Genomic DNA, 26,825 nt, shown 5'->3' with positions numbered 1-26,825 from the left:
ATCGCAGGGGGAACAACACTGGGCCACTTATTCTTACTTTCTTTATGGGTCTCCTGCTTGTTTATGGCATTTACTTCTGTGTTTTTCTCCCCTTCTCCTTTCATTGCTACCATACAATCTGCAGTGTGTCCGATACTAACCGCGATGTCAATGGATTGTTTTAGGTCAGGATTGGCAACTAGGAGTGTTTCTTGAATTTAAGCGTTGTTAGTGCATCTTACTAACTGGTCTCTAATTAGGGAGTCTTGTAAGGTGTCAAATTCACATGAATTGGCTAGACCTTTAAGGGCTGCAATGTATGTTTTCACCTTTTCACTCTTCCCCTGTACTCTTGAAAATAATTTGTGCCTTTCCAAAACCACATTGATGGTCTTACCAAAATGTTTTTCCAACCTATTAACTGCTGCTAGATACACATTCTCATAATCATCACTGTCCTCCTCTGCCTCCGCTGATATGTTGCCGTACGTTTTACGCCCTTCAATACCTAAGTTATGCAATAAAGTGTGTAGATTTCTTAATGCTGAGAACTTTTCTCCCCCAATTGCAATGAGGTAGGACTCTAAAAGTCCAAACCATTGTTTCCACGACAACTGTGGCTCTCCCACTTCATTAAGAAAAGGTGGCGGCTGCAACATATTTGTACTCGCCATTTTATGAAGGAAAGGTACAAGTGCTCTTAGTAGAAACAATACAGATGTGTATACTTGGAAGATGGGTCTGTCCCCTTCCCTCTAAGCGAAACACCACCAAAAGCACAAAATATAATGGCGAAAGTCCTGCTGTGCCCATCAGCGTGTGAAAATGACAGGCCAAAATTCGAAGAATCTTAACTGTAGAGTAACGAAGGTTCCTAGTGAAGGCAGTTGACAGGAGGACCTGGGTGAGTAAATGTACCAATTTGAAAGGAAAAAAATATAACAGTGAACTGTGCCCGTCAGCGTTAAACTGCAGGCAATTAATAACACATTTGCAGAGAGTTCAGATATTCAGCTGTGCCTGTCAGCGAAAACCCCAACAGGCTTGCAGTGCACGTGCGTATGAGGAAGAGTAAAACTATGGAGAATCAGCTGTGCCTGTCAGCGAAGAATGCCACAGGCTGAACGAGTAACCGGCAGTGCAAAGGGTTAAGTTGAAGAGCGCTACTCAGGGGGAGGCGCCACTCTGAGGTGTCTCTGTGAGGGAGGCGCCAAGAATGTGCCGCCTCCGGAGATGACGCTTGGCTGAGGGAAGAGCTGTAGTGTATTTTGTAAATGTAGTGTATTTTGTAAAGCGCACAACTGCCCCAACGGGGCGTCCCGGCGCTGTATAACGCTGTGAAACCCATCCTGGCTCTCCCTGTGAGATGCCCCTCCTGGGCACCCCCAAGGTGAAGCCAGGCATCCCAGTGTTGTAGGGGCCGTTGTGGAGATTAAGCAAGCTATTGCCCAGAGTTGCAGCGTGGGGCCCATGATTAGAGTAGGCGCCGAGGCGAGAATTATCGAGTCCGCAGACATTGAGCCCAAGACCCTGCCGCGTCGGGACTTGAATCCTTGTCCCGGGCCCAATCTCTGCTTCAGAGTCTGCCGCTCTAACCAGTGAGCCACACTTCTCCACAGTGAGCCACACTTCTCCACGGCAAGATGTTGGAAGCCTGACGCGGCTTCTGTGGGACTATGGATGCCACCCCACGCTGTTGCTCCCTCCGAGTTCTATCACAAAATGATCCCACGCGGAGGACCGCAGTGCAGGAACCGTCGCTTCCCGCGACGACCCCCGATCTCTACCGCTGCTCCCGTCCAGGCACCCAGCACCGGGGAATGACCCGGCTCGCATGCAGCACCCAGCCTCTTTATTCATTTCCGCCGGGGCACACACAGCAGGTGCAGACAGAGCCTCGCGGGACACCGGGAATACACCCTACGGGACACCAGTAATACATCCAGCTCCTGTGCAACCACCCGGAGAGCTATTTTATCCTTTTATTCTTCCTGGTGTTGCGGTGTGCAGTGGCCAACCTAGTCCGTGACGCCATCAATTAAGTCAGTCACGGGGATTTTATATTCTTTTATTCTTCCTGGGACCTCTTTATTAGTTCCGGCCTGGGCAGAACGCAGCAGACGCGGTATGAGACCCTTATAAAGTTAATCAAATCCCAGTGACTGACTTAATAGATGGCGTCACGGACTGGGTTGGCCACTACACACCGCAATCCCAGGAAGAATAAAAGAATATAAAATCCCCGTGACTGACTTAATTGATGGCGTCACGGACTGGGTTGGCCACTGCACACCGCAACCCCAGGAAGAATAAAAGGATAAAATAGCTCTCCCTCTTGTCCGTTGATCCGCTGGAAGACAGGGTCAGTCTAAGGGAACTATGATGCAGGGGTCTCCATTCTCCTCACCTTCAAAAAGATGACCAGTACTCTCTACAGATAACAGCACGGCACAGCAGCAGCACTGGAAACGTTTTTCTTCACCCTCACAGGGTAGCTTCAATATACAGCAAGAGGCACATCATAGCAGAGATATTGCAGAACGCAGGAGATCTTGGTCCTCCGCGACACTTGAAGGTATCAGGTAAGTCAAAAATCTTTCTTAAAGTACTTGGCTTTACTGGAGTACGTAATGGGGTGATGGGGTACCCTCCCCACACAGTGTTTCGTCGCCAGTGTTGTAAAGATGAGGTGTACCAGTAGAATTAAGAAGGTTTTCTTTATTAAGTCAAGTCAAGTCAAATGTATGTTTATTATGACCATAGTCTTTAAACAAATGCAAATAACCATATCACAGAATAAAATATTCACATCAAATACCATAAAACCTTAACAAAATTAATCCAGTAAACAATTCTTACGCACCATTATAAAAATACATAACACCAATAAAATTACATTTGCCTTAAAACTTAAATTTACCTTTAAAACCCATTCCTTTCATTTGCTACTGGATGTATTTTCATTGGTTTAAAATTTCATACAGTATTACAGATTATTCCTGATTTCTTAGTGCACTCAGGGCCACCTTTATATATTTCCCAAGGGCAATTGCAATATCATTAGTGGGGATTTCAGTTAATAGGTTGTCAGCCTGCGCCCTTGTTCTTATATCGTGTTTTACGAACACCGGGCGCAGCCACTGTTTCCGCTGTTCTAATAGTGCCAAACAATCGAGTAAGATATGTAACAGGTCTCCTTTAGTTCCCAGCTTACACCTGCAGCGCCCTTGCTGATCTAGCATTTTTGCTTTAAGGTCTCTGTTTATTAACCATGGGTTGATCCCAATCCGCAGCCTCAGAATCTCTTGCCTGCATCCGCGATTGGGTAGGATATCTAAGTAGGGGAACCAGTTTTCGTTGGACCAAGCGTTTAGCATATGTGCTACTGATTTCTTCTTTGCTAAATAATCTATGTCAATCATTCTGGATACTTCCTTCCCATTTAGCTTCAGCTCACACTTGGTACCAAGAACTTGATACGTTTCCTGGTCCACTTCGATCTTTAACCTTTTACATATTTGCACCAATCTTTCCCTGCAGGCCTTTGCCCATTTTAGCTCACTATTCTGTATTTCTTTCCTACACCAGTGAGCTACTTGTTACCCTTCAGGATCTTCTAGTCTTTTCCAGAATCTGATTACAGCCATCTGTGTTTGTATCTCCCAAGCCTTTGTGCCTATTTCTGTTCTTATGGCTTGTATCATAGAAGATTGTGGAAGAGATAAGAGACTTTTTATGCATTTCCCCTCCACCGAGTCCCAGGCTCCCTTACCGCTCAAATAAAGGATCTCCGCTCCATACAGGACTTGGGGGGGGGGGGGGGGGGGGGAATTCATTTCCTCAAAAGCTCTTGGCATTGGTCGATGTGACATCCATAATCCCTATTGAACATTTTTAGACCGCATAAGGTTTTTGTTTTGTCTAAATTGATTGTTAGGAATTTGCTAGCGCAGTAAGTATTAAAGGCGTTAAGCTTTCTTTGAAGGCCTCTCTCGGTCTGGTCTACTATTACCAGATCGTCTGCGTATGACACCTTATTTCCATCCATTTTGGGGCTTGCACTACCCTCAACCTCTAGATAGGTCGGGAGGTCTGACAGAAATATAGAGAAAAGCTGAGGGGCCAACACACAGCCCTGTCTCAATCCATTAGCAAAGGGTATTCTTGGGGTCAGAGATCTCGCGGTATCCCTAATGACTTGCCCCCAGTTTTCCCTGTGCAGTTCCTTTATTATGGTCAGTAGGTCTTTTGGGCATATTAATCTTCGTTAGAGTATCCCATAGGCAGGCCCGATCGACTGAATCGAAGGCTGCTCGGAAGTCGAGGAAACAGCAGCATAACTTGCCGTTTTGTTCCGTCGACTTCTTTGCCATAGCCCATAAAGCAAATCCATGGTCTATTGTGGAGTGGCCCGCTCTAAATCCTCCCTGTTCTGTGGGTACTATTTGAGACTCTTTTACCCATGCGTTCAGTTGGTTCAATACTATTTTTGAAAATACTTTCTCTCCTATGTCGAGGAGGTTGATCAGCCGGTAATTTTGTGGAGCCTCCATGCTCCCTTTCTTGTGGATTGGCCTAATTATGGCACCCTTCCAAGTGGGTGGCATTACGCCTTCTTTTAGTATTACCTGGAACATCTGCGCCAGAAATCTTGCCCACCATTTTACCTCCGACTTTAGTATTATTGCAGGGAGATTGTCTGGTCCTGCCGCACGGATTAGCTTCAGTTCTCTTATGGTAAGCTCTACTTGTTTTTCATTAAATTTAGATGTTAAGTCTTCTGATATTTTTTGCCATATTTTGGTCTCTACATACTTTCTTGGAGCTCTTACCCCGTACAGTTCCCTTATATACTCTTCCCATGCAGCCTCACTCACCACGCATTTTAATTCTCCACCTGTTCCGGATCCTGCCTTTACCAATTTCCAAAATTGTCTTAAATTTTTTTCCTCGATTGATTCTAACAGGTCTAACTAGCATTTCTCTTTATATGCCCTTTTAGCGTCATTTACCATTGATTTGAATTCTTTTTTCAGCTTGATTATATGTACCTGTCTCTCTTGTATGAAGTTTTTTTTGCATTCTTTGTGCTGCCCGTATTTCCTTTTTTTTTGTTTGACACTCCACAGAAAACCCTTTACCTCGGTTTAACAGTTGTACCCTATTATGTTTGTCCCTTTTTAGTTCTATTCTTAGGCACTGGACCACTTATTCTAGCTTTGCTATGAACCATTCTAAATTTTTCTTCTCGAGATTTTCAGGTTCCATTTTCATTTGCATGGCCTTCAGTTTTTCCAGGTATTCTTCGTGTCGTCACCCGTTTAGGGTACTCAACCTCCTGGATAATCACTGTTTCTCTATGCAATTTCCTTCCCCCAGATATTGTTAGGTGAAGAAGGTTATGATCACTCACCTCTTTTTGTTCTATCCTAAACCCCCTAACTTGGGGGAAATTCCAAGCTTGCATGAACATATAGTCGATAGGGCAATTCTGTAGACCTAATTTAAAGGTCTTCCCTGCTGGGCAATCTGTCTTTATTCTACCATTGAGGCAGTGGAGACCCCTACCTCCTAGGGCGTGTACTAGTTCTGAGTCCTGTTTCGAGATCTCCCCAATTGGAAAGCTAGCCGGGTTTATTCCGTACACCTCTAACAGTTCTCTATTCCATTGGTCAGCCTTTTTAGGATTTAGTTTGTGGTAAAAATCCCCCATTATTATTATTATATCTGCTGCATAATTTTCTAATGTACTGTCAACATCCTCTTTAAAGAACCTCATCTCCTTTTCATACTCTGCTCTATTGTCCCACTGCATATATACATTCATTAGCGTCAACATTTTATGTTTCAATTACACTGTCAAAAGTTCTATTCTACTTGATTGAACCCATTTGCATTTCGTTTTCAACGGTGTTACTTCCCTCAGCACTTTTGTTGAAACCAGTGTCATCAGGCCCCCTCATGGGCGGCCAAAGCTTTTCTTCGTGGCTGGGCGATTTAACTGTAGGTATCCCTCGGTTATTGGGGTTTCGTCGCATGTCCAGGTCTCTTGAAGGCAGGCAATGTCCACTTTATTTATTATTTCCTTTATATATTCTCGTTTTTGCTCATTGCCTAGCCCATTCACATTCCAGGTTAAGAGACCTAGATTTTGCGACCCCCCCCCCGTCCTATTCTACCTCACTCAGACCGCCTTCTTCTTCCTCGTCGTCCGTGTCGCTCTCATTGGGATCTCCCATGGGACTATTACATAAAGACCAGTTATCCCATGAGGTTTCATTACCTGTGTTGTCTATTACTATATTCAGGCCGCTGCGGTTTCCTTCTATTTCTCTAAAAAGAATCACTTGTCTCTTCTGTAAACCAGCGTGCTGTTTTAGAAAGGTATTGTCTGTAGGGGTTTTTATTTCTCTCTCAGGAATGATCCTTATTCCTTGTTGGTTTATCTCATTGGAGGCTTTCAGGATTGCCCTTTTTACCAAGTCTGAATGAAGTGAGATTTTTGTTATTTCCTTTCCATTCCTGTTCTCTACAAAGCCAACTAGCTGAAGATCGTTTGTACTGATTCCCCTCAAACTACAACATTTTGCAAATGCGGTTAAGATCTGTTCCCTATTTAGGGGGTTCGTTTTTCTTACCGACTTTCTCTTTTTCCCTGCTGGTAACTGATCCAAATATAACCATTTGTTGTTGTTCTCCCTCTCTTGTACTTTCATGTTGGTTTCATGAGCATGTTGACTCACATTTGTTCTCCCTGGCTGCCATCCTTTGCTTCTCGTGCCGGATGGTGCCTGAGCCTGTGAGCTAACTGGCCTATGGCCATTGGATAGTTCGGGTGTTATCCCTACTTTCTGCTTCATAATGCGGTTAGATGCGGGTTTCTCATTTGCCTCCTTACTTCTCTGATTTTTCCTTGATTCTGTCCGGGACTTTGTTGGTTTAGCCTCTGATTGCAAGTGACTGTTTGGTATGTAGATCGGGGCTGAAGGGTTTAATCCCGACTGTGCCCCCCCGCCGTTTTCTTCCCTTTTCTCTTTCTTGATGGCTTTGGTTGTCTGTTCTTCTCAGCCCTATTCCTGGCTGCGGCCGCTGCATACCCACGCCTTTTTATCAACATAGGTCTTCTCGAGATGTAAACGTTGTCTAGGGCCTCTGCAGAATCCTTTGTTATAGATTGCTCTATAGGATGAAGAGTCCTATCGAGGTTTACCATGATTTCCTCTGTTGGTTCATTTTCTGCGCTTTCCTCGATGGGTGGTACTGTAGCTAATGGCCTTAACATGCTTGGCATTTGGCTCTTTATCTCCACTAGTTCTTCCTCGATTTTTTTTTTTTTAGATGTTGTTTCTGGGCTTTCATCACTCCGTTGTTTGCAAGTGTTACTTCAAGGATTCCTTGTAATACCTTCTGCAACATCAATATTAGTTCCATCAGAGATGATGTAGGTGTTACCGAAAGCTCCGAATCCTGAGTATTGTTTCTATCTGAGTTTTCCTGGTGACCAGTACTTGTGCCATCTTGCTGTAGTGGAAATTTTTTCATTTTGTGGTGCTGCGAGAGTTGATCTGGCGCGCCTCCCCACACGTAACTCTGGTTCTGACTTTCGTTTCCCCTTTGCCCTTCATTCCCTGATGATTGCAGCGAGAACATTTTTGGGGAGGATGATAGAAGAGGCGCTGATATGTGGTGATTTTGGCTCTGGAGAGTCTGGTTTACCGATTTGGGGATCTCCCTTCCCTCCTCAATGTCGAGGGCTTCTTCTTCATGGTGTTCTTCCGTATCTATCCATATCTGGTTTGCTACTGTCGTTCCTGACTTTTCACCAGTCTCCCCACCATTTTCCTCTCTTTCTCCGTCGTGTTCCGATGTTATCACTGGATCTGTTGATTTGTAGTGTTTCCTCACAAACTCCTTTATAGATTTTGACGCTGCCGTGTTCTCTTTCTGTTTCGAAGTTGTTTGATTACACCCTCTTTTCCCCTGCTTGGGGTTCTTCGTTGCTCTTTTAACTTTTCTTTTCTTGTTTTAACTTTTCTTTTCTTGAGTCTTTTTTTTCTTTTTTTTTTTTTTTCTGAAAACCTTTATTGGACAGTATGTGCAAACAAATACGGGCCTACAACCCACAGGCCGGCCTCGACAATAAAAGGCACATCAGCAAGCAATTAGACGACTCAGCAGCGTTTCAGAGCAGGCACAAGTAATCCAAGTTACAGTACACATAATCACGCCACCGAGAAGTAGGATAATGAGGTTTAATTTTTAAAGTTTTTAAATGAGTCCACAGCATTAAGGTCAAGAAGGATCCGAGTCAGAACAATACGATGAGGACAGAAGTGGGCAACGAGCATCATAATAACCAGCAAGCATTATCCACAAAACAATCGACTGTAAGCAAGTAAATCAGGATAGAAAAGAATTCCGTCACCTAGTGACCCCCAATCGCTACCCACCAGTTCCCAATCCACCCTCTGACCCAAGAAAATAAGGAAGAAAGAAATAAAGGATAAAAGTGATAAGAAGAAAAAAAAGAAAGAAAAAGAGGCCCATAGAAACTAAAACGTTCAAGAAATTAACCCCCCACCCTACACGCATGCAGAGGCTACGGCCTACCCCCCCCTAGCAGTGTGTCTGTCGCCCCAAAGGAGTGCCCGAAATGCAGAAGAAGAAGAAGATAAGAAAAAGAAGGAAAAAATTCACGTTTGATCGGAGGAGGGCCCAGGATATCACCAAAGCAGACAGTAACGTTACCCACGGCCGCCCAACCCCAGGCCCCGACCTAGTACCTAATCAACCTGTACCTCCAACAAGTGTCATTCACAGTCCCGGCCATACACATAGGAAGTTGCAGCATAAGCGAATACATCATCAGCCCTGTCCCCTTCGAACCGGCATGACAACAGAATCCAAGTCCAGATCAGCCAACGTGGATGGGGAGGGCCCCCGTGGAATCCAGTGCAGAAATCGAGGTGCTTGCGACGGGGCAGACTGGATTGGAGCTCGATGGCATGGGGCACAAGAAATCTTCACTGCCAAACCGAATACCGCACAACTGGGTGCAAGACCAGATGAAAGTTCCAGTGTAGCAGCCCGACGGAGCCCAAACAGCAAGTCCAGAATGATGCAAGGAAGCAAGTCTCCAGAGAACAAAGGAGAAGGGCAACATGGCGTCTGAGACTTGAGCAACGGCCCTAGCAAAGGAGCAGTGTCGCCGGACTCTCCCGAGGCGGAGCTGAGGAGCACTACAGCAGTCACGGAGGCGCGCCCATCCGTCGCCTCCGTACACTCCAGAGCGGGTGATCCACCGTCGACCAATGGAGGATGTGGCGTAGTGCGCAGTGCTGAGGGGCCATCGTGACCAGCTGGAAGGATCTCAGTGAGCCGGGCCCCCAAATCATTAGCGATGTCGTGAAAGGTCATACGCAGATCCACAATTGCATCCAGGACATCCCGCAGCCCCAGCGGAGGATCCGGAATGGGGGGTGCACAATCGGCCACCATCTTGTGCGCACGGCTGTAGAGCGCCACGGAAAGCAAGCCTCACTCGTCAGCGAGCCGCCCCCGAGAATTCCGTGCAATATCAGCAGGGCACAGCTGGCACTGTGATGGGAAGGCAGCCGGTCGAAGGGAAACTTCCTTTATCAGAAAGCCGGCAAAGCAGGGAACCCCACTGGCAGGCACAGGATTGCAGACGCGGAAAATGGCGTCCGCCACGGGGGAGTGCAACAATGAAGCAATCCCGGCTCTCTTCCAGCGAGGCCGGGATACAGTGTGTGGGAGCCGACACAATGTTGCAGGGAAGGCGCGCTGGGCAGCCAAGCCGAGAAAAGCTGCGATGAAAGAGCCCAGCGCCAGCCTGTAGAGACAGTCCACCGGCTCCTCCCCCTCCGCAGCGGCCGCTGCTGTTGCTGTCGCCGCCGGCCGTCTCCGCACTCGATGTCCCTGCTGTGGCCACTCGAGAGGCCGGGATGGAAGCGGAGGCTCTACACCACCGGGATCGCTCCGCTTTCACCGGAATTCGTCGCAGCGGGAGTAGGAGCGTCTCCGAGGTAAGTGGGGTTCACGGAGGTGCAGGATTTAAGGCAGGATATCGGGAAAAGGCACACGGGTCGGCGGAGCCGAGGTGCTAGATTTTCTTGAGTCTTTTATTAAGTCTTCACACCATCACAGGTTCCAGTCAGCTGAAATCAGCTGTCGAATGTTACACACATTCTTGCCAGGGCTATACTAAGGGAGAGGAGGGCAAGGGGGGGGGGGGGGGCGGAGCAAATCAAGTGAGATTACAACACTAATATACAGGTGTGAATTCTGGTCACTCCCATGAATTATGTTGTGGTCAACCAGCTTTGGAGTCGTGTCTACTGTGACAGACATCTTTCATGAAGGAAGATGAAAAGGAGAAGTGCCACTTATAAAAGTAATAGAACCCTAACATAAAATTTCAAAGACCCAGACCCTATATAACATTTGGGGTCTGAAAATGGACTATATAAAGGGGAGATTGAGTCAGCAAAAAGTAGTCCTCTGTCAAGTAGCCAAACGGGCAGTGTGAGAAGGTAAAGCTCTCCAAGACTTCTCCTACTGACCAGTACTTGGGGTCAAGACCTGCTAGTCTCCATGCTGGGTGAGGGGACATCTCCTAGGGAAATCAAGACCACCTGCCCTGGAACCTGGAGCTCCTGCATGTGCCTGCTTGCCAAGACCAGTGTGCCTTGTGAGGAAGAGTAGAGCTTTGGAGCGAGGGAGTTCCAGTGGAGAGCCCTACCATGCAGACTCCCTGCACACGTTTGTGAATTAGGCTGTGCACTGATCAGGCCGTAACCCTTGTGCAAGACTGTTTTGGGTGCCCCCTATATATGCCAGGGGAGGGCTTCCATAGATTCGAGTATTGAGCGCCTTTTGTGGGCGACGAGCCCACACAGTTTTGTTGCAGTGACCTCTTATACCAGAGGGGGCCACTGGTGAAGAAGTTGTGTGACCAGCTCTTGTGAACTCCTGTGCAGGGACCCCATATGCCAGGAGGGGCTTCTGTGGTGCGGATGATTGAACCTGGGGGTCTATGTTACATCCGGAAGGTACTGCGGCAACCCCATATGGCGAGGGTGGGCTGCCAGGACAAAATCATCTAAGCCTTAGGTCATCGTCTGGGACTGCAATGAGGTTGTGACCGGCAGAACAAGCCGCACCAACGGATCTTCCTAGCTGACTCTTGTGGACCAGGAGGACCTCAAGTTTGATGATGTGACCTCACATGACTCCAGTTCGGAGCCAAAGGACTGAATCCCCCCATTGTAGAGAACTTGACACACAGCATCGTGGTGAGCTGAAAGCTGCTCCAGTCGCAGGGGACCGCGACCCCTCCAGTCTTCAGAGTGAGCCTGTCTCTGTGTGATGCTGCCGGATGTACTGCTAGCAGCCTGACTTCTCCGAGCAGGATCGGATCTCTTGAGTGCTGCGCTGAGTGCGCCCGCCGTAACTCCAAACTCTTCCATGCTGGAGGAGAATTGGAATACCTCCCAGCTAGGGGACTTAATTGAAACACTGAAATCAGAAAGTATTATGATCCCGTATTTTTATTGAGGTTCACAGAGACATTTTTCACTCATGCTACATAGAACAATCAATTTGTATGTGCCTTGTAGTATTCCTCCACATGTAGTAATCGAACAGTGTGGTTTACGGCTGGGCTGAGGGGGAAACGTCCTTTAGACCAGTGACAATCAAAGTATGTCCCGGGGGCCGCATGTGCCCTTCTGACCTTTACACACGCCCCCCCCCCCCCCCCCCCCCCCCCCCTTCCGGGAAGCAGCAGCACTGGGCTGCAGTTAACTCAACTCGGCATTAACATGAATTTTTGTCTTTTTTAATATACAGCCATCACTTATTTAAAGGTTAATTGCAGTTAGTGAAATGAAGTAACTAGGCCCTTAACTGTAGCAACACCTTCATTTTTAATGACAGCAAACATTTAAAATGTTAGTCTTTTCAAAATTCATTGACCTGTATAACTATTTCCATTTAGTAAATCAAATTGTAGCAGTGCATTCAGAAGTATTTTTCTTACTGTGATGGTTTCAACCACGAATTAAGAAACGTTCATGCTCCCCCCCCCCCCCCCCCCCCCTCCCAATGTCATTAGTGATTACATCCAAGCACAGGAGATGGTTTTGAACAGCATGCATCTTGAAGTTGTGTATTTTGAGTTAGTCTTATATTGGATAATGCAGAAAAAGGAGGTACATTGAAATAAAACAGTTGCCCGATTTGGCAAAGTGAAGAAGCCAGGATTTCTCCCAGGTTTTCTGGTTTCACATTACCCAATTGAGTTCAGCCACTAAACGGACATGCTTTGCTTCCCCTACACTGACCACCGCTGGCATTAGTGCGGCCCTCAGTCACATCAAAGACCAAACTTTGTGGCCCCTGCGAAAATGTTTGTGAGTTCCCATGCTTTAGACCAAAGCTGGAATCACGCTGTGCCTTCGCAATGCCAGCAATAAAATGAACGCGTCATTGGCACGCATTCGTTTTGGCACACAAGTTCTACAATGACTTTTACTTTAAGGGGGCGCATAGGTGGAGTGGTGTTGGATTTAAAGTCAACACCTTCCCTACTGTTTCCCAGACTGGAGTTGGTATATTAAATGTTACTATTCCAAAGAACACCGCCCCCTAAGGCAAGTCGCTGTAACCACTTGCGTGCTAAAGGAATGCATCGTAATGACGCGTTCGTTCGAAAGTCGGCATTGTAAAGGCATGCATGCTAACTGCATGCAGGATAGCGTCGTACAACCTGGCTGAGACTGGCTAAGACAAAAAGGAGTGCAGATCACTTTTGGAGGAGATCAGCTGATTGGATAGACCTAGAGGTGTTAAATGTATGCAGCCACAGAACCTTGTTTTCTAGCTGGTGGAAGAGTTGACTGGCACCAAAAGCTTAGTACCTAGGGTGACTCATCCACAGACATAATGCAACATTTCACATGATAACATGGATATGATGCCTTATTTCTCTACTCTATCCTACTTTACACCTTTGGAGGGGAGTGAGTTTATGTACTTAAGAATTTTAGTGAAATCAGACTGTCCTTGAGATCCCATATCTACCTGATATCTTTCAAAAGTTATTGGATGCAACATTAAATCCTCTGACAGACTTGATAGGAACATCTTTTAAAGACGCTATTATCTTGCCCCTTTTAAAAGAAGCTATTTGGTTCCTGGGAGCCTGACCATTTTTCTATATCTTTACCAACTTATGAGGAGAAAGCGTGAGAAACCTTTGTAGCTAAGATCTTGAGTAACCATCCTTGGTAAAATAATTATCTAAATAAGATGCAGGCGGTTTTCCGCCCTGCCAAAGCACCAAGACAGCCTTAGGCTTCATTTTAGGTGACCTAAGGTTAGATTTTGACTCTGGAAATATCAGTGTATTTATATTACTTGTTGGTTGTCTTTAACATGATTGATCATGAAATTGTACTGGACTGGATCAGGGCAGTCAGCATTGGCGGTACAGCGCAGAAGTGGTTCCAAACATTCTTGTTGAATAGGTACTAGGTGGTCGTGCTAAATAAACCCCTATTTCTCTCAACGAAAACGGTTCTGCTATTGTTTACCTCAAGGTTCAGCGCTGTTCCCATACTTGTTCAACATTTATATGAAACCGCTGGCCAATGGGCTACCCGAAATGGGATTCAAAACATATATGCATGCTGATGTCATTCATATTTCAAAAAGATAGCAGTGGTTGTCCAGGGCCTGGCAAGGGGTTTCAAGAAATACTTTGCCTATTTGGGATTGGTTAGGTTGCAATAAACTGAAGTTCAATGCTGAGAAAACAGAGGTGCTGATAGTCAATAGTCCTAACGATCTGTTTGTTCACTATTACTGGCTAGGTAAATTAGGCACACAGCAAATACCAGTTAACATAGTAAGAGGTTTGGGATTAAAAACGACTCAAAGCTTACTCTGGCATCCTAAATTCAATCGAACATCTCCTGTTGTCACAAATTGAGAATACTAAGGACGATTTCACTTGTGCTCAGGACTAAAGGCAGATTTTTAGGATTGAAAGCCCTAATCAGTTTGTATCTGGATTAAGCTAATGCCATCTATGTAAAATTGCCACTTTGTTATTCAAATAGATTGCAGGCACTGCAACATTTGCAGCTCACTTTGTGACTGGTTCATTCAGACGTTCACAGGCTAAACTGACTTTACAACTTTTTGACTGGCTGCCTAGAAGACAATGACTTCGGTTTAAGGTGCTGTGCTTGGTACATATGTGCTTTATGACCATATGCATTCCTATGAAAAAAAAACGCATTAGGATATACTGCCCACTGACATCCCCTAGTTTTACTGAGAAATTCCCTGTGTTCGCCAGGGTTTGTAAGAAAGGTCTGGCAGGCGAAGTTCTTGTATGGTGTCCTTGAACTCAGGCATTCACTTAAACCTGTTCTTCTCTGCCTGACATCATTGTCTGAATTCAGGAAGTGCTTGAAAATGAGGCTTTTTTTGCACAGACTATTTCTTAACTGTTTTAACTGAACTTCCTGTGCATTAATTGCGCTTAGAGACCCGTGGGTGATAGTGCACTTTCGAAATGGAAAGTAACATTATGCAATTGATCCAGGGCCTATAGCCTGTAATGTAACAATGGTTGAGCAGCTTGTCCTGAGCATTTAGTCTCTTTCTCGCTCTCTTTAATTGAGTGGATCTTAAATACCCCTTTTAAGTCAGAGCTTTGACAGTGCAGCGGTCAATGATGCCTATTCTCTCTAACAAAACTCAAATGGATGTTTTTATCTGGTTCCTGTTAGCATTGGCATTTTAGTCAAGCCTCTTTCAGCCATTAGTTTGAGACTGGCTTAGCCCAGTCAGGAGGAGTACCTCTTTTTCACTTTTGCTTCTGGATAATGAGTGTATCCTCCCTCCAATTGACATCTTGTATTGCAAAGCATGAGGAACCATTTTACCTCTCCGTCTGTCTACTTCTCTTTGCTTCCTCCTGCTGGAGTGTCTGCTCTTCACTGCATCGGAGCGACCCCACTCAACCTGCCTTTTTAATCCCATTTTACCATTCCTCCTGGCCTGTGCATGTAGCTCTCTGTGTGCTTCTTGTTTCTTTGTCCCGCTTGTGTGTTCACTCCCTCTGGCAAGGCGCGCAAGCACCCTCCCTCTCCTCTTTGTGGTCCTTGTGCCCACCCCGCCCCCACCTCCTTTTATCTCCCCTTTTCTGTGTGCTGTTCAGTCATCCAGCCACCCTCACCCACTCTTGTTTTTTCCTCCTGCTCCTCCTTCCTTTCCTTCCACACTCCTGTATTTACATCTGGCCTTTCCTTCATCCCTTGTGCACTCCTTTTCCCACGTTTGCTACACTCTCAAATTGGCCATGCCCCCTTCTGGGACCCTCTCACAAATGCAGCCAGGACTGGGCATTGTTTTCTTGTTTCATAGAAATAAAGCGGTCTAAAATGAAGGCTGTTTGCCTTCAGTACCGTCCTCTTTTTTGTTTATACGTCAAAAGACTTTTTGATCACCTTCTTTCCCTACTAAATTTCTATTATCTCTAAGTGATAGGTTCAGGGCCGGACTGGCCATAGCGGGCACCAGGCAATTCCCCGTTGCGCTGCACGAGTGGGGGCCGGTATTGGGCCCCTGTGGGCAGTTTTTGTTACAGGGCCGTTTTTGCAGCATACCTGCAAAATCGGCCCTGTACCAAAATCGGCCTAAAACCGGCCTGGCAAAGAGCTCGGCGGCACCTTCAACCCCCCACCAGTGGAGAGGGGGCTGCCGAGCACTTTGCCAGGGCCGGTTGTGGTTCCCAGTGCGGCCCTGGATAGGGCGACAGTATGCTTAACATCCCTGACACGGGAAGTGAAGCTGAAAAATTTTGTTCATGCCATTCAAATAGAAGCCCCTATGAAATGGCAAAACTGCACTCTAGTTGTTTTTTCAAATTTAGTTAGTAATGTATAACCAGTATGTTTCCTAATTTTGTATTTTTCCATTTCTTTTGTTACAGATTTTCCCCAGATATTACTTTTGCTGTATATGCAGGAGATAAAGAAAAAAGAAAGGAAATGCAGCACAACATATCAAACAAAGCAGACTTCCATGTGGTATTGACTACATACGAGGTATGTAGTGAGAAACTGATTAGCAGATGCTATATTTCATCTGTAATCAATACTTCAGCCATTTTGTGTTAACCTGTTTTTGATGTACTTGTGTCAACGTTTTCCTCTTATCAAAAATGGTCAATCTGCAGGATCGTCTAAGTCAAAGTGAATTAAAAATATGGTATAAATGATTTGCCAAAACGACTCTCACTTGTCTCTTTTTCCATTATATTTATCAGTCCGTATAGTTACAAGTATCTCAGCAATGTATCCAGCACAAAAAATAGAATATAGAAAATAAATTGTATTATGTAGGCACATAACTTGGCAAAAGAAACAGTGCATGATTACGTTTTAAATGAAGTGAAACAAATAACTGGGTCATTTAGTGTAGGCAACAAATGAGAGAACACAATTTGTGTTACAAGTAGAACCCATTAATTGTGCACTCGTCAAGAAGTTCAATATCAAGAAAAAATAATTTGACTGTGCAATATTTGTACGAAGTAAGTTAAAGTTAAATAAACCTGAAGTCAATGGAACTCCAACGCAAAATATAAGTAGATGTGCAAATACATGAGTAGGTGCACTATTAAGTGCTCTAGCAAAAAAAATCTCCAAATAGAAAAAGAGCAGTGCAGACCAGCAGGGATGCCCGCAAATGAAAAGGGAGATCCTGCCAAAAATTCAAGACCTTTGACAATGATTTGAACAATACAATTTAACAATATTGTAACATTCTTAAATACTTAACAATCGTTACCAAAGGTTTTTGGAAAATAGAATGTTACATCAATTTACACACATTTCTCTTCCTTTCCCTCTGCTTTCCTTAGGACACGTCTATATTTTTCTTTTTTGAAAAACCTTTATTTACAATTATAATGTTACATTTGCGAGCCTACAACCACAAGGGCCGGCCGTCGCCAAAGCAAACAGTAGCATAGTATTGTACAGTTACACAGCACTTCAGCCGACAACCCGGGGGTCCGGCGGCGAATGAGCTTACATGTCATAAAAGTATATGTTAAGACGTAGGATAAATTAAGGTTTTACTTTTTTAATATATATAAATAAACAAAAAAGGAAAAAAGAAACTGCAAACCATAGAAAAAACGAGGCAAAACAGGAATTTTATGTGAAGTGTCCCACCCAGGAAGGGGAGAGCCGCATCTGAGAAGTTATATGAAGGTCAGTAAATGAAGCAATTAAAAGGATGGGGGAGGGGGGAACAGAGAGTAAGCAATCATGGAAGCAACGAAGCTCAACACGGTAGAAGGAACACCAGGCTATGGGGATTGCGGCATCTCCGGGATATTTACGAGAGGAGGAGTACAGATCTCCCCGTGATACAGGTTCCACTGGTTCCATATTCTGCCCCACTTTTTGGGCCTGCCCCGTGCAACATACAGTTTTTTTTCCCGAAACATTCACCAGTCCATGTTCTCTGTCCAAGCTGAGACCCTAGGTGCCCTCTGAGACCCCCATAACTGCGCAATGTCCCTCTTAGCCACCATATTCCCAAGAGTGACCCATTGTGTCTGCGCCACGTTGTAATCATTAGGTTCCCACACATTCAACAAACACCGTCGGGCCTCAGGCAACAACAAAACTCCCGTAACTTCCTTCATGACAACATGCACACGGTTCCAGAATGATACCACCTCTGGGCATTCCCATAGAATATGGAGGAAGGTACCCATCATACCACACCCACGCTTTCACAACCCATCCACAGAGTAACCCATACGTAACAGCCGGGGGCCTGTCATGTAGATACAATGTTAGATCTTTAATTGCACCAGTCGAAGACGGGCCGGAATCGCGACCTCCTTAGGAGAGGATATCGCAGCCCGCCAATCTTCATCATCCAGCTCCAACCCATCGCCGGTCCAAGCCTCCCGAAGTTGTAAAAGGAGATCTGTTCGATCATTAATGAGTTTTTTTATATATTAGGGAAATGGTGCTATCCGGGACGTGTCCATCAAGCACTCTATCTTCAAGAGGAGAAGATTCCGGGATTAAGGTTCTGGTCGGGAAGACCGAGCCAATTGCGTGCCGGATCTGCATGTAACGGAAATACTCCCTATCATTTAGCGCGTATTCAATTTTCAGTTCATCGAAGGTCTTTATCCTGTCCTTGACCCAGAGATCCCCAACTTTACTGATGCCAATGAGGTCCCACTTCTCGATGCCCTTGGTAGTCCATAAGATGCCTAGTTTCTCAGTAACATAGAGCGGAGTCGCTCGGGTCAATATGTCCGACCAACCCATAGCTACATTCGCACTATGCCAGATCCTCACCGCAACTCCGGTGGGCCCCGTTAATGTCCTGCCAGTCGATTTGGAGTATAGCGCCCTGTTGTAATTCCCTCCCGGGAGCTGCCATTTATCCATTTCGAATGCTGGGTTTGACGCAGGGCCGTACATGGCATGGTTAATTGCACTCAATTGGGAAGCCCAATAATAGCGTTTGATGTCCGGCAGTGCAATGTCCCCATCATACCAGGGCAGTGTTAACTTTGCTAAGGCGATGCGGGGGCGCCCGCCCCATAGCAGACACCTCTGAAGGCATTCTATCTCGCGGAAATAGTTGGCGGGTACGGGTCGAGTGTGTTTTGAAGGGCGTACAGAAATCTGGGCAGGGACATCAACTTGAATAGGGCTGCCCTCCCGACCAGAGACAACGGTAATCCACACCAGGCCGCTACGTCTGATTTCAGCCAAAGAAGCGGAGGGAGCAAGTTATGGACATGTCTATTTTTTGACTAAATCTACCCTGCATCTCTACACAAACATTCATTATTAATTACATTTTTTCACAAGAAGCACTATATCGACTTTAAAATACATTACCCTAATCCATTCTACTGCACATCGTCACAATATTCTTCTTGTACAATATCATGGAAAAGAACACTTCATAGACTAGACCATGAAAAGTTTCACTTCTGCCACCCAGCCTTGAAAAGTTACATCTTGCCAGCTACAAAAAAGATATAGAGACTAGCAAGACCATCATTTGAAAAATTATTTTCTGTTTTACAGAGAGAGAAACTAATGTACATTAATTTGCTATGTACGTTTTAAAGGCCTACTGTTAGTAACAGACATAATGTAAAATACATTTTTTATATCTGTTACTTGGCTTTCTCACTTGCAGTGTTTTACTAATACTCATTTGTCTCTACTTTATATTGTATTCAACTTTCTTTTTGCAGTCCTCTGTTATATGTACACACATGTAACTCAAAAAAATAAAGTCTTTGCTCCATGAGTGTGAGTAGGTTTTGGAACACTAAAGTATAATTCAAGGATGAGTTGAAATGACATGTCTGTAAAAATAAGATTGTGTGAAGAAAAAGGTTTGAGTAATGTCTACAAGACTTGGACAAACACTCACTGTTTTATGGCAGTTGTGGCAGATGTCATAATTGTTGGGGGTAATACATCTTAATGTCACACGTTTGTATTGCTTCATGTTATGGATAAGCAACAAGAGTGAATGAACTATGATACATTTGTTTTACTCTTTAGATGGGGTACATGATACAGAAGCTAGAGATGCTGTTGTCATAGTAATGATAAAATCACTTCATAGGATTGTTTTGAAATAGGTCAGAACCTATGTTCTAAAATTCAAACATTTACTTTACATTTCTCTTTCTTTTTGGTCACTTTCTAATCTTGAGTTTGATTTTGTCTACTTGGTGTTGGTTTGCACTTGCATAAATGTGAAAAAGTTCAGTAATAATGTCAGTAAAACAAATGGGAAAACTCTGCTTGTTAAAGTGGGATGCAAGGGAAAGGAATTATTAACATTTCAGTTTGTTTTGCAAACGGCTGGATGGAAAATAAACCCCTTTGACCGTGGGTTTAACAGGCTGAACAGTTCACCGAAAAGGTCCCATTGTTAGTCTGGCCTAAGAAAGTAGTGTCTTAGATTTGTTGTACAAGGCGGGTTCCTGAGTTCAACTCTTCCCGCAGGCATTTGCGGACAACTTTCGTGTCACAGGATTGACTCTCATCAAAGACAATCCAGCTTTACATCTTTCTGAGGTTGAGGAATTGAATACCTCACCTTAGAGAAATAGGAAAAGCTTGCTTAATGCCTTGTACAAGTTCAATTTTTCAAATTGAAATATTGTTAACTTCACTGATTTTATGATCTGTGCTTTGTTTATTTAGTAAATGATAATTGAAGTTCTGTAACTCATTTTAACTTGTTTGCAGATTTGTATGAAAGATTCTGGATTTTTACAGAATAGGTGAGTTCTTTTTGGAAATACTCATGAAGCCAAAACCTCATTAGGATTACACTTTGTCATTGGCAATGCAGTTCTGTATTTTGTGGAATGTTGGTGATCGCTTAACTGTTCCTCATCTCCCCTTACTCGGCTCTCTGCCTGCCCCTCTCTATCGTTCAAACCCTCCATCCCGTAGCAGGATCTGTGGCCAAAAAACCTATTGGCAGAGCCATTATTTGGGTCCCCAGTAGCAAAGATAAGACATATTGGTTTTAACAGTGCTTGTTTGGTAGGCAGGTTATTGAACAGTTAAATTTGAAAACGGTCAACTCAAAACATTTACTGCAAATGAAGTGCTGGGTGTTGACCACTGCCCCTCTCAATTTTTCAGTAATCCTTATAAATAGTAATTATACTTATAATAACACATGATAATTTAGGGTAGATTTTTAGTGTACAAATGAAGAAAACAATCCTGTAAGAAGCCATCTCTAAATGCCTAGCTAATGGGCATTAGGAGGTTTTATGCTCTTCTCAAACTTTACCCCTTTAATGAGTGCCCTTCTCTGTTATTAGGTTTGATTGGTGTGCTCTGGTTGTGGATGAAGCACACAGACTGAAAAATGTGAATTCTTTGCTCCACAAGACTCTCTCAGAGGTATGGAAGTAATTGATTTTAAAGTGCAACTGTCTTTTAAAGCTGCACAATTATTTCGATTTATGAAAAATCTACTTGTGGTAAGATCATTTGCTAACTTTATTATTCAGTCTAATATTTATACAATGTCACATTTACTTCCTCGAGGAAAGTATGACTTTATTCTTATAAATGACCTCCAATCTCATATATCTAATCTGTGCATTCTAGACACAAAACAGAAATTTTTGAGTTATGTATGAATACACTGACTATGTACTATCATTATGCATACATATTGCAACTTATTACACAAAAACACTGTAGATGTAAATATTTTAAAGAAACAATTTTGCATATATCTAGTGACCAAGATGGAATTTGAAACAACTTGATGAAGATAAAATTGGTACTTCTGTGCTACCCCTACCACAGGATAACACTGAAAACCCTTAACCCCTTTAGTGCAGGTGTCCGCCAATTGCCGACACCCGCACTACCTCCCCCAGTGCCTGTGTCAGCCATTGGCTGACACTTGGGAGGTAAATAAAGGCCTCTCTGCACTGCACCTGAGGGATTCCTTTATTTCATTTTAAGCTTGAACTTGTCGGGAAGAGCTTCCCGAGCAGCCTGAGTCTTTTTCCCCCCCTTACTGTAATGATGATCAGCATGCAGGACGCACTGATACCATTACAGTAAAGTGAAAGTACAATTAGCTCATTTTACTTTCACTGCATCAGTGCTCGGGGGGACATATCTCAGCCCCACAATCACTGATTTGGATGGGAGAGGTATTATTGGTAAGGGTATGATCTCCCCTTACCAATGCTACCTTTTCTAGTGGATACCTGCTTGGGGAAAATAAAAGAGTTATCTCCAAGCATGGAAACACCCAATAGACACCAAGGATGGGGGAGCGGCCCATTATGCAAGGGCCTGTGCTCCCCAGCATATTTGAATATATGTCTTTCTGACCACCCTGGATGGGGCAGAAAGTCCACTAGACACCAGGGAAATGTGGTGTTTTTATATATAGGGGTGGGGGTTGCCCAACAGCGGCATACCCAATAGTCTTTTATAACTCCTGGTGGTGGATGGAGGCAATTACCCCCAATCTCCCCCACCCCGGGCAGGCAAAAAGCCCATTAGACACCAGGCAAAACATTGTTTTTAAATTTAGGGGTTAGGGCTGCCCACCATGGCCTTTGCCATGCCCCCATCCATATTGGGCATCAGTCTTTCTGTCCTCCCCGGGATGCCAGTTAATGTAAAAGAAAAAGAAAGAAATATAGGGCTGGGGGCTGCCCCCTGTGGTCATGGCCATGCTCCCACCCTAAAACAAAGCAGGTAGCCTTTCTGCTCCCCTGGGGGTGGATGGGGTCGATTACCTCCAGTCTGGCACCTGAGGGCAGAAAGCCCATAAGACACCAGGAACTGTATTCATGTAAGATTTATTTCGAGGGAGAGACCCCTCATGGGCAAATGGCCATGCTCTCCCTCCACAATGGGGTCCAATAGACTTTCTGCCATTCCTGGGAAGTCGATACAGTATTCATCCTAGCAGACAGACAGTTCTGGAAACTAGACATCTGGGGGAGTCCAGGGAGGTGTGCTTCAACTGGATTACACACCATTTTCTAGCCCATTGTGCCCTTTAAACCTCAAACTTTGATTAAAACACACACACAATTTCCTCACATTTCTCTGAGGGAAAACTACTGGAATCTTTGGGTAGACACTAATTTCCTACCACACAACATTCCCTCAAGTCTCATGATAACAATGGTACCTCACGAGGGTGGGTGGGCCAAGAGACTTTGACACAAAATACCCTAAAGCGCTATTAGGAGAGATCAGCAATAGAGGTAGCTGTGGGATTTAGGGCAGTGCTCGTCTCCCACCCTTGGAAACCTACCAACCAGAGACATTTTTGAAAACTAGACAACCAGGGGATTCCAGGATTGTGTGCCTTGCATGGATCCCATGATGATATCTTATACACAAAGCTCTGCAAACCTCAAACAACTTAACCTGAAATCACACATTTTCCTTACATTACTGTGATGGCAACTTCGTAATCCATAAAATTCCTACCACCAAGTGTTGCCTCACTTGGGCCGACAAAAATGATACACCACTTGTGTTTTAAAAAATGTCTTGAGTTTCGCAGATTTGCATGGGTGGTGCCACAGCACCACCCCATACAATGTATCTACCCCTACTGCTTATCTATCAATTTAGCGCTTTAGAGCCTTTTGTGTCGTGGTCTCTTGGCCCACCCACACAAGTGGGGTACTGTTTTCATAAGGAGACTTGTTGGAACTCCGGGTGATAGGATAGGTGTGGCTCTCCTCAGATTCCAGAACTTTCTGTCACAGAAATGTGAGAAAAATGTGTGTTGTTTACCAAAGTCTGACTTTTGCAAGTGCTTCTGGGTAAAATTACGTAGTGAGAGCCACTGAAATGTGAGGGAGAAAATGTGTGTTTTATTCAAAGTTTGAGGTGTGCAAGGAACTCTGGGTAAAAAGACCTGGCGGGATCTATGTAAGTCACCCCGCCCAGGATTCCCTCAGGTATCTAGTTTTCAAGAATGTGTAAGCTTTCTAGGTTTCCCTAGGTGCTGGCTGCGTTAGGGCCCAAAACCCACAGTTACCCACTTTGGAAAATAAGAGTCACTTTTGAGTGGAAAAACTGATGTATCCATTTTGTGTTTTGTGCCATTTCCTGTGGCGGGCACTATGCCTACCCACACAAGTGAGATACTGTTTTTATCAGAAGACTTGGGGGAATGCTGTGTGGAAGGAAGTATGTGGCTTCCCAAAGAATCCAGAACTTTCCCTCACAGAAATATGAGTAAAATTTGTTTTTAGTCAAAGTTTAAGGTTTGCAATGGTTCTGGGTAAAAACAAAACAGTGAGAGTAATGCAGGTCACCCTACCTAGGATTCCCCTGGGTGTCTAGTTTTCAAAAATGTGCATTGGGAAAACATATTCACTTTTGAGTGGAAAAATGTGATGCGTCCATGTTGCGTTTTGGGCGGTTTCCTGTCACTGGCACTAGACTTACCCACACTAGTGAGGTACCATTTTTATCGGAAGACATGTAGGAGCATGAAACAGTAGAACATTAGTTATTATTCGATTTCGCTGCATTTGTGCCTTCCAAATGTAAGCCACTGTTTAAGAGAGTGGAAATTTTGGAAAGACCCTCTAAACCATATGCTAGTACACAAACCTACAAATTCAGAGATGTAAAAGTAACCACTGCTCCTAAACTCCATATCTTGTACCCATTTCAGAAATACATAGGTTTTCTTGACATTCGTTTTTCACTCTAAGGGCTTGATTCAGATGTGGTTAGGAAGGCCTCCGACCCTCGGTCGGAACCATCCTAACTGCATTGGACTTCCTCGTTTGGATTCCTTTCCAACCGAGACATTCCGATCGGCTTGGTCGAAAAGGAACCCGTCTCTGTTTTCAGATGGCTTTCCAGCTGAGGGAGTACGATGGCAGTTTCCCACTGCCTTTCTGCGCCAGTCTTTCCTACACAGAAAGGCATTGGGACATGTCGTTGGGGGCCCAGGCAGGGCCCCATGGATGCGAGGCCGCCGAATGGCAGGCTATGGGGCACCGGTGGTGCCCCCCTGTTGAGCCCTGCACTCGGTGGCAGGCGCCTTGGGGTGCAGGGATGAATTGGACCTCTGCACTTAACGATGCGAGCATGCATTCCATTCAGAATGCATGTTCCCATTGTTAAGTATAGGATTGCGACGGAACAAGGTTCAGTTGCAACCTACTTGAGGTCTGGAACAGACCTCAAGAGGTCTTTCGGTTCCATTTCTTGACCGATGTCGGACGGAATCCGGTCTGTCCGACATAGGAATCCAGCCCGAAGTATTTCACTATATGAATTGATCCATACTCAGTACATAGTGAAAATCATAGTATGGTGCAACTCTGTTGTTGGCTCTGGATACCCTGGGTTCTTGGAGAACCTACAAATCCTATATAACCCCGTAACCATAAGGGGCTAGCGGAAGTAATGGTATATTGCTTTTGTTAATCGTCATCAGGACAAAAATTACAAATGAAAACGTTGTCACAAATGGCTGTTTTTTCTTGCCCATTTGAAACATTTCTTTATTTCAACAGTTAGGTTATTTGGGTAAACCTGGAGGGATCCACACATATCAGCCCTTACTGATTTTGGAAGTTTGTCTAGTTTTCAGACATGTATAGCTTTCCTGGATCACCCATGGGTTCAACACTGGTTTCCACCACAAACTAGAAGTAGGCTGAGACCAAAAAATATGGAAGAATGAGCTACCTCTTTAAAAAATCTCAAAACTGCAAAATAAATTGTTTTTTTTTTTGTTCAACTCTGTATGTTCCTGAAAGATAGGAAAATGGTGACTGTAGCACAGCAATCCGTTTGTTGATATTCTTTTTTTAGGAAAAAAATACCAGACACTTTTATCAGGAGCACTTTTTTCCAATTTTTTCCCCCAAAACTCAAATTGTACCTATATTTTGCCTATTTCCTCAGTCCCCACTAGAGGAATCCACAAACCCTGAGTACGTATAGAATCCCCAGGATGTTGGAAAAAAGGATGCAATTCTGGTATGAATTACTTATGTTGAAAAAAATATGGTCAAAATTATAGTATATAAATTGCATGTTTTTTCCTGCTGCCAGGATGTTTGCGCTCCCCTTTGGAAGAGCTTTTTTTTTAGTAAAGAAATTGCTCTTAGGTTGCTCTTCTTGTGCATCCATCCAAACTAATGTCTTTTTTAGGAAATTTAGAGCTATTTATTCGTGCACCCCCACTGTAGTGTCTCATCTTGCCCTGAAGTTGTAATGAAAAACATGGCATTTTCATATCTTTTAACAGTTTTGCAATATTTTGTTGCAGTTCTCAAACATATAAACATAAATCCAGGAGCTCTAGCCAAGTAAATGTCCTGAGTCTGGAAATATCAAATAGACGTGGGTTCTTCTAGGTGATGTGGTCAATTATGTGGAATCTTGCATATAACTAGCTTGTGACAAAATCACTATTAATGGTGCACTTTTCATTTGATGGCAAATATCAAGCTCAGGACTACAGAGAAAGTATTGAAAATTATATATTTTCTAATTCAGTACATCCATAAGGAATTCAAAGGCCTAAGCTAGATCTCCTCACTCTGACTGGATGTCTGGGAGAACATGCTCAACATTTCTTATTTTCGGGATTTTTAAAATCAAATACACAGTAATTTTCGCCATTTGCCCTTAAAAAACATATGTGCCTAGGCTTGGCCCACAACTGCCTTCCCCTATTTTTGCTGTGTGTGAGTGTACCAGACGTGTGGAGAGTCGATGCATTTGTGGTGCCCCTAGATGATTAAAAGAGTGCAGTGAATTTGCAAAATTTCTAAAACCATTCAAAATGAAGTCCCAAATTGAGGTACCTACCTATTGGTTGCAGATGTCAATAGAGGGCTGTATGGAAACATAATTCAACCATATATTGTTTTCATGTGCATGTTCTACTTTTTCTGTCACTAAGTAACAGATCACCTTTGCCCGAATGCACGTGGCAGGAGAACACGCCAAACAGTGTTTGTCATATTTACCATGAACATCTCTAGTAATGGCGAAATCGGATTTCCTAAAACTGTCAATAACAGGATGAAACATCATATACTGATCTCCATCAATGACTATCCGGATCCAGCCAAATTAAATAACAGTCCAGTAGACGCCAAATATGAAATAATGACCACAAGAGCCAAACCCTGTGTCATTGAGCAAGCAGTGATGGACTGAGTCTGCAGAAAGAGCCATAGAGGTGGA

General features: G+C 44.2%; 1 protein-coding gene across 2 annotated transcripts in view; it reads left to right on the top strand.

The window, feature by feature from the left end:
* Positions 1-26,825, top strand: part of CHD1L (chromodomain helicase DNA binding protein 1 like) — a 392,592-nt gene that overhangs the window by 35,622 nt on the left and 330,145 nt on the right. For both annotated transcript variants that reach the window (XM_086934085.1, XM_086934086.1), the window contains exons 4-6: positions 16,007-16,121; positions 20,337-20,371; positions 20,927-21,008. In XM_086934085.1, coding sequence (XP_086790211.1) covers positions 16,007-16,121; positions 20,337-20,371; positions 20,927-21,008 — 232 coding nt within the window. The remainder of the gene's footprint in view (positions 1-16,006; positions 16,122-20,336; positions 20,372-20,926; positions 21,009-26,825) is intronic.

Source organism: Lissotriton vulgaris, chromosome 8 (assembly GCF_964263255.1).
Source record: "Lissotriton vulgaris chromosome 8, aLisVul1.2, whole genome shotgun sequence".
In the NCBI taxonomy this organism is placed as follows: domain Eukaryota; kingdom Metazoa; phylum Chordata; class Amphibia; order Caudata; family Salamandridae; genus Lissotriton; species Lissotriton vulgaris.
This window is presented reverse-complemented; position numbering and strand designations above follow the sequence as displayed.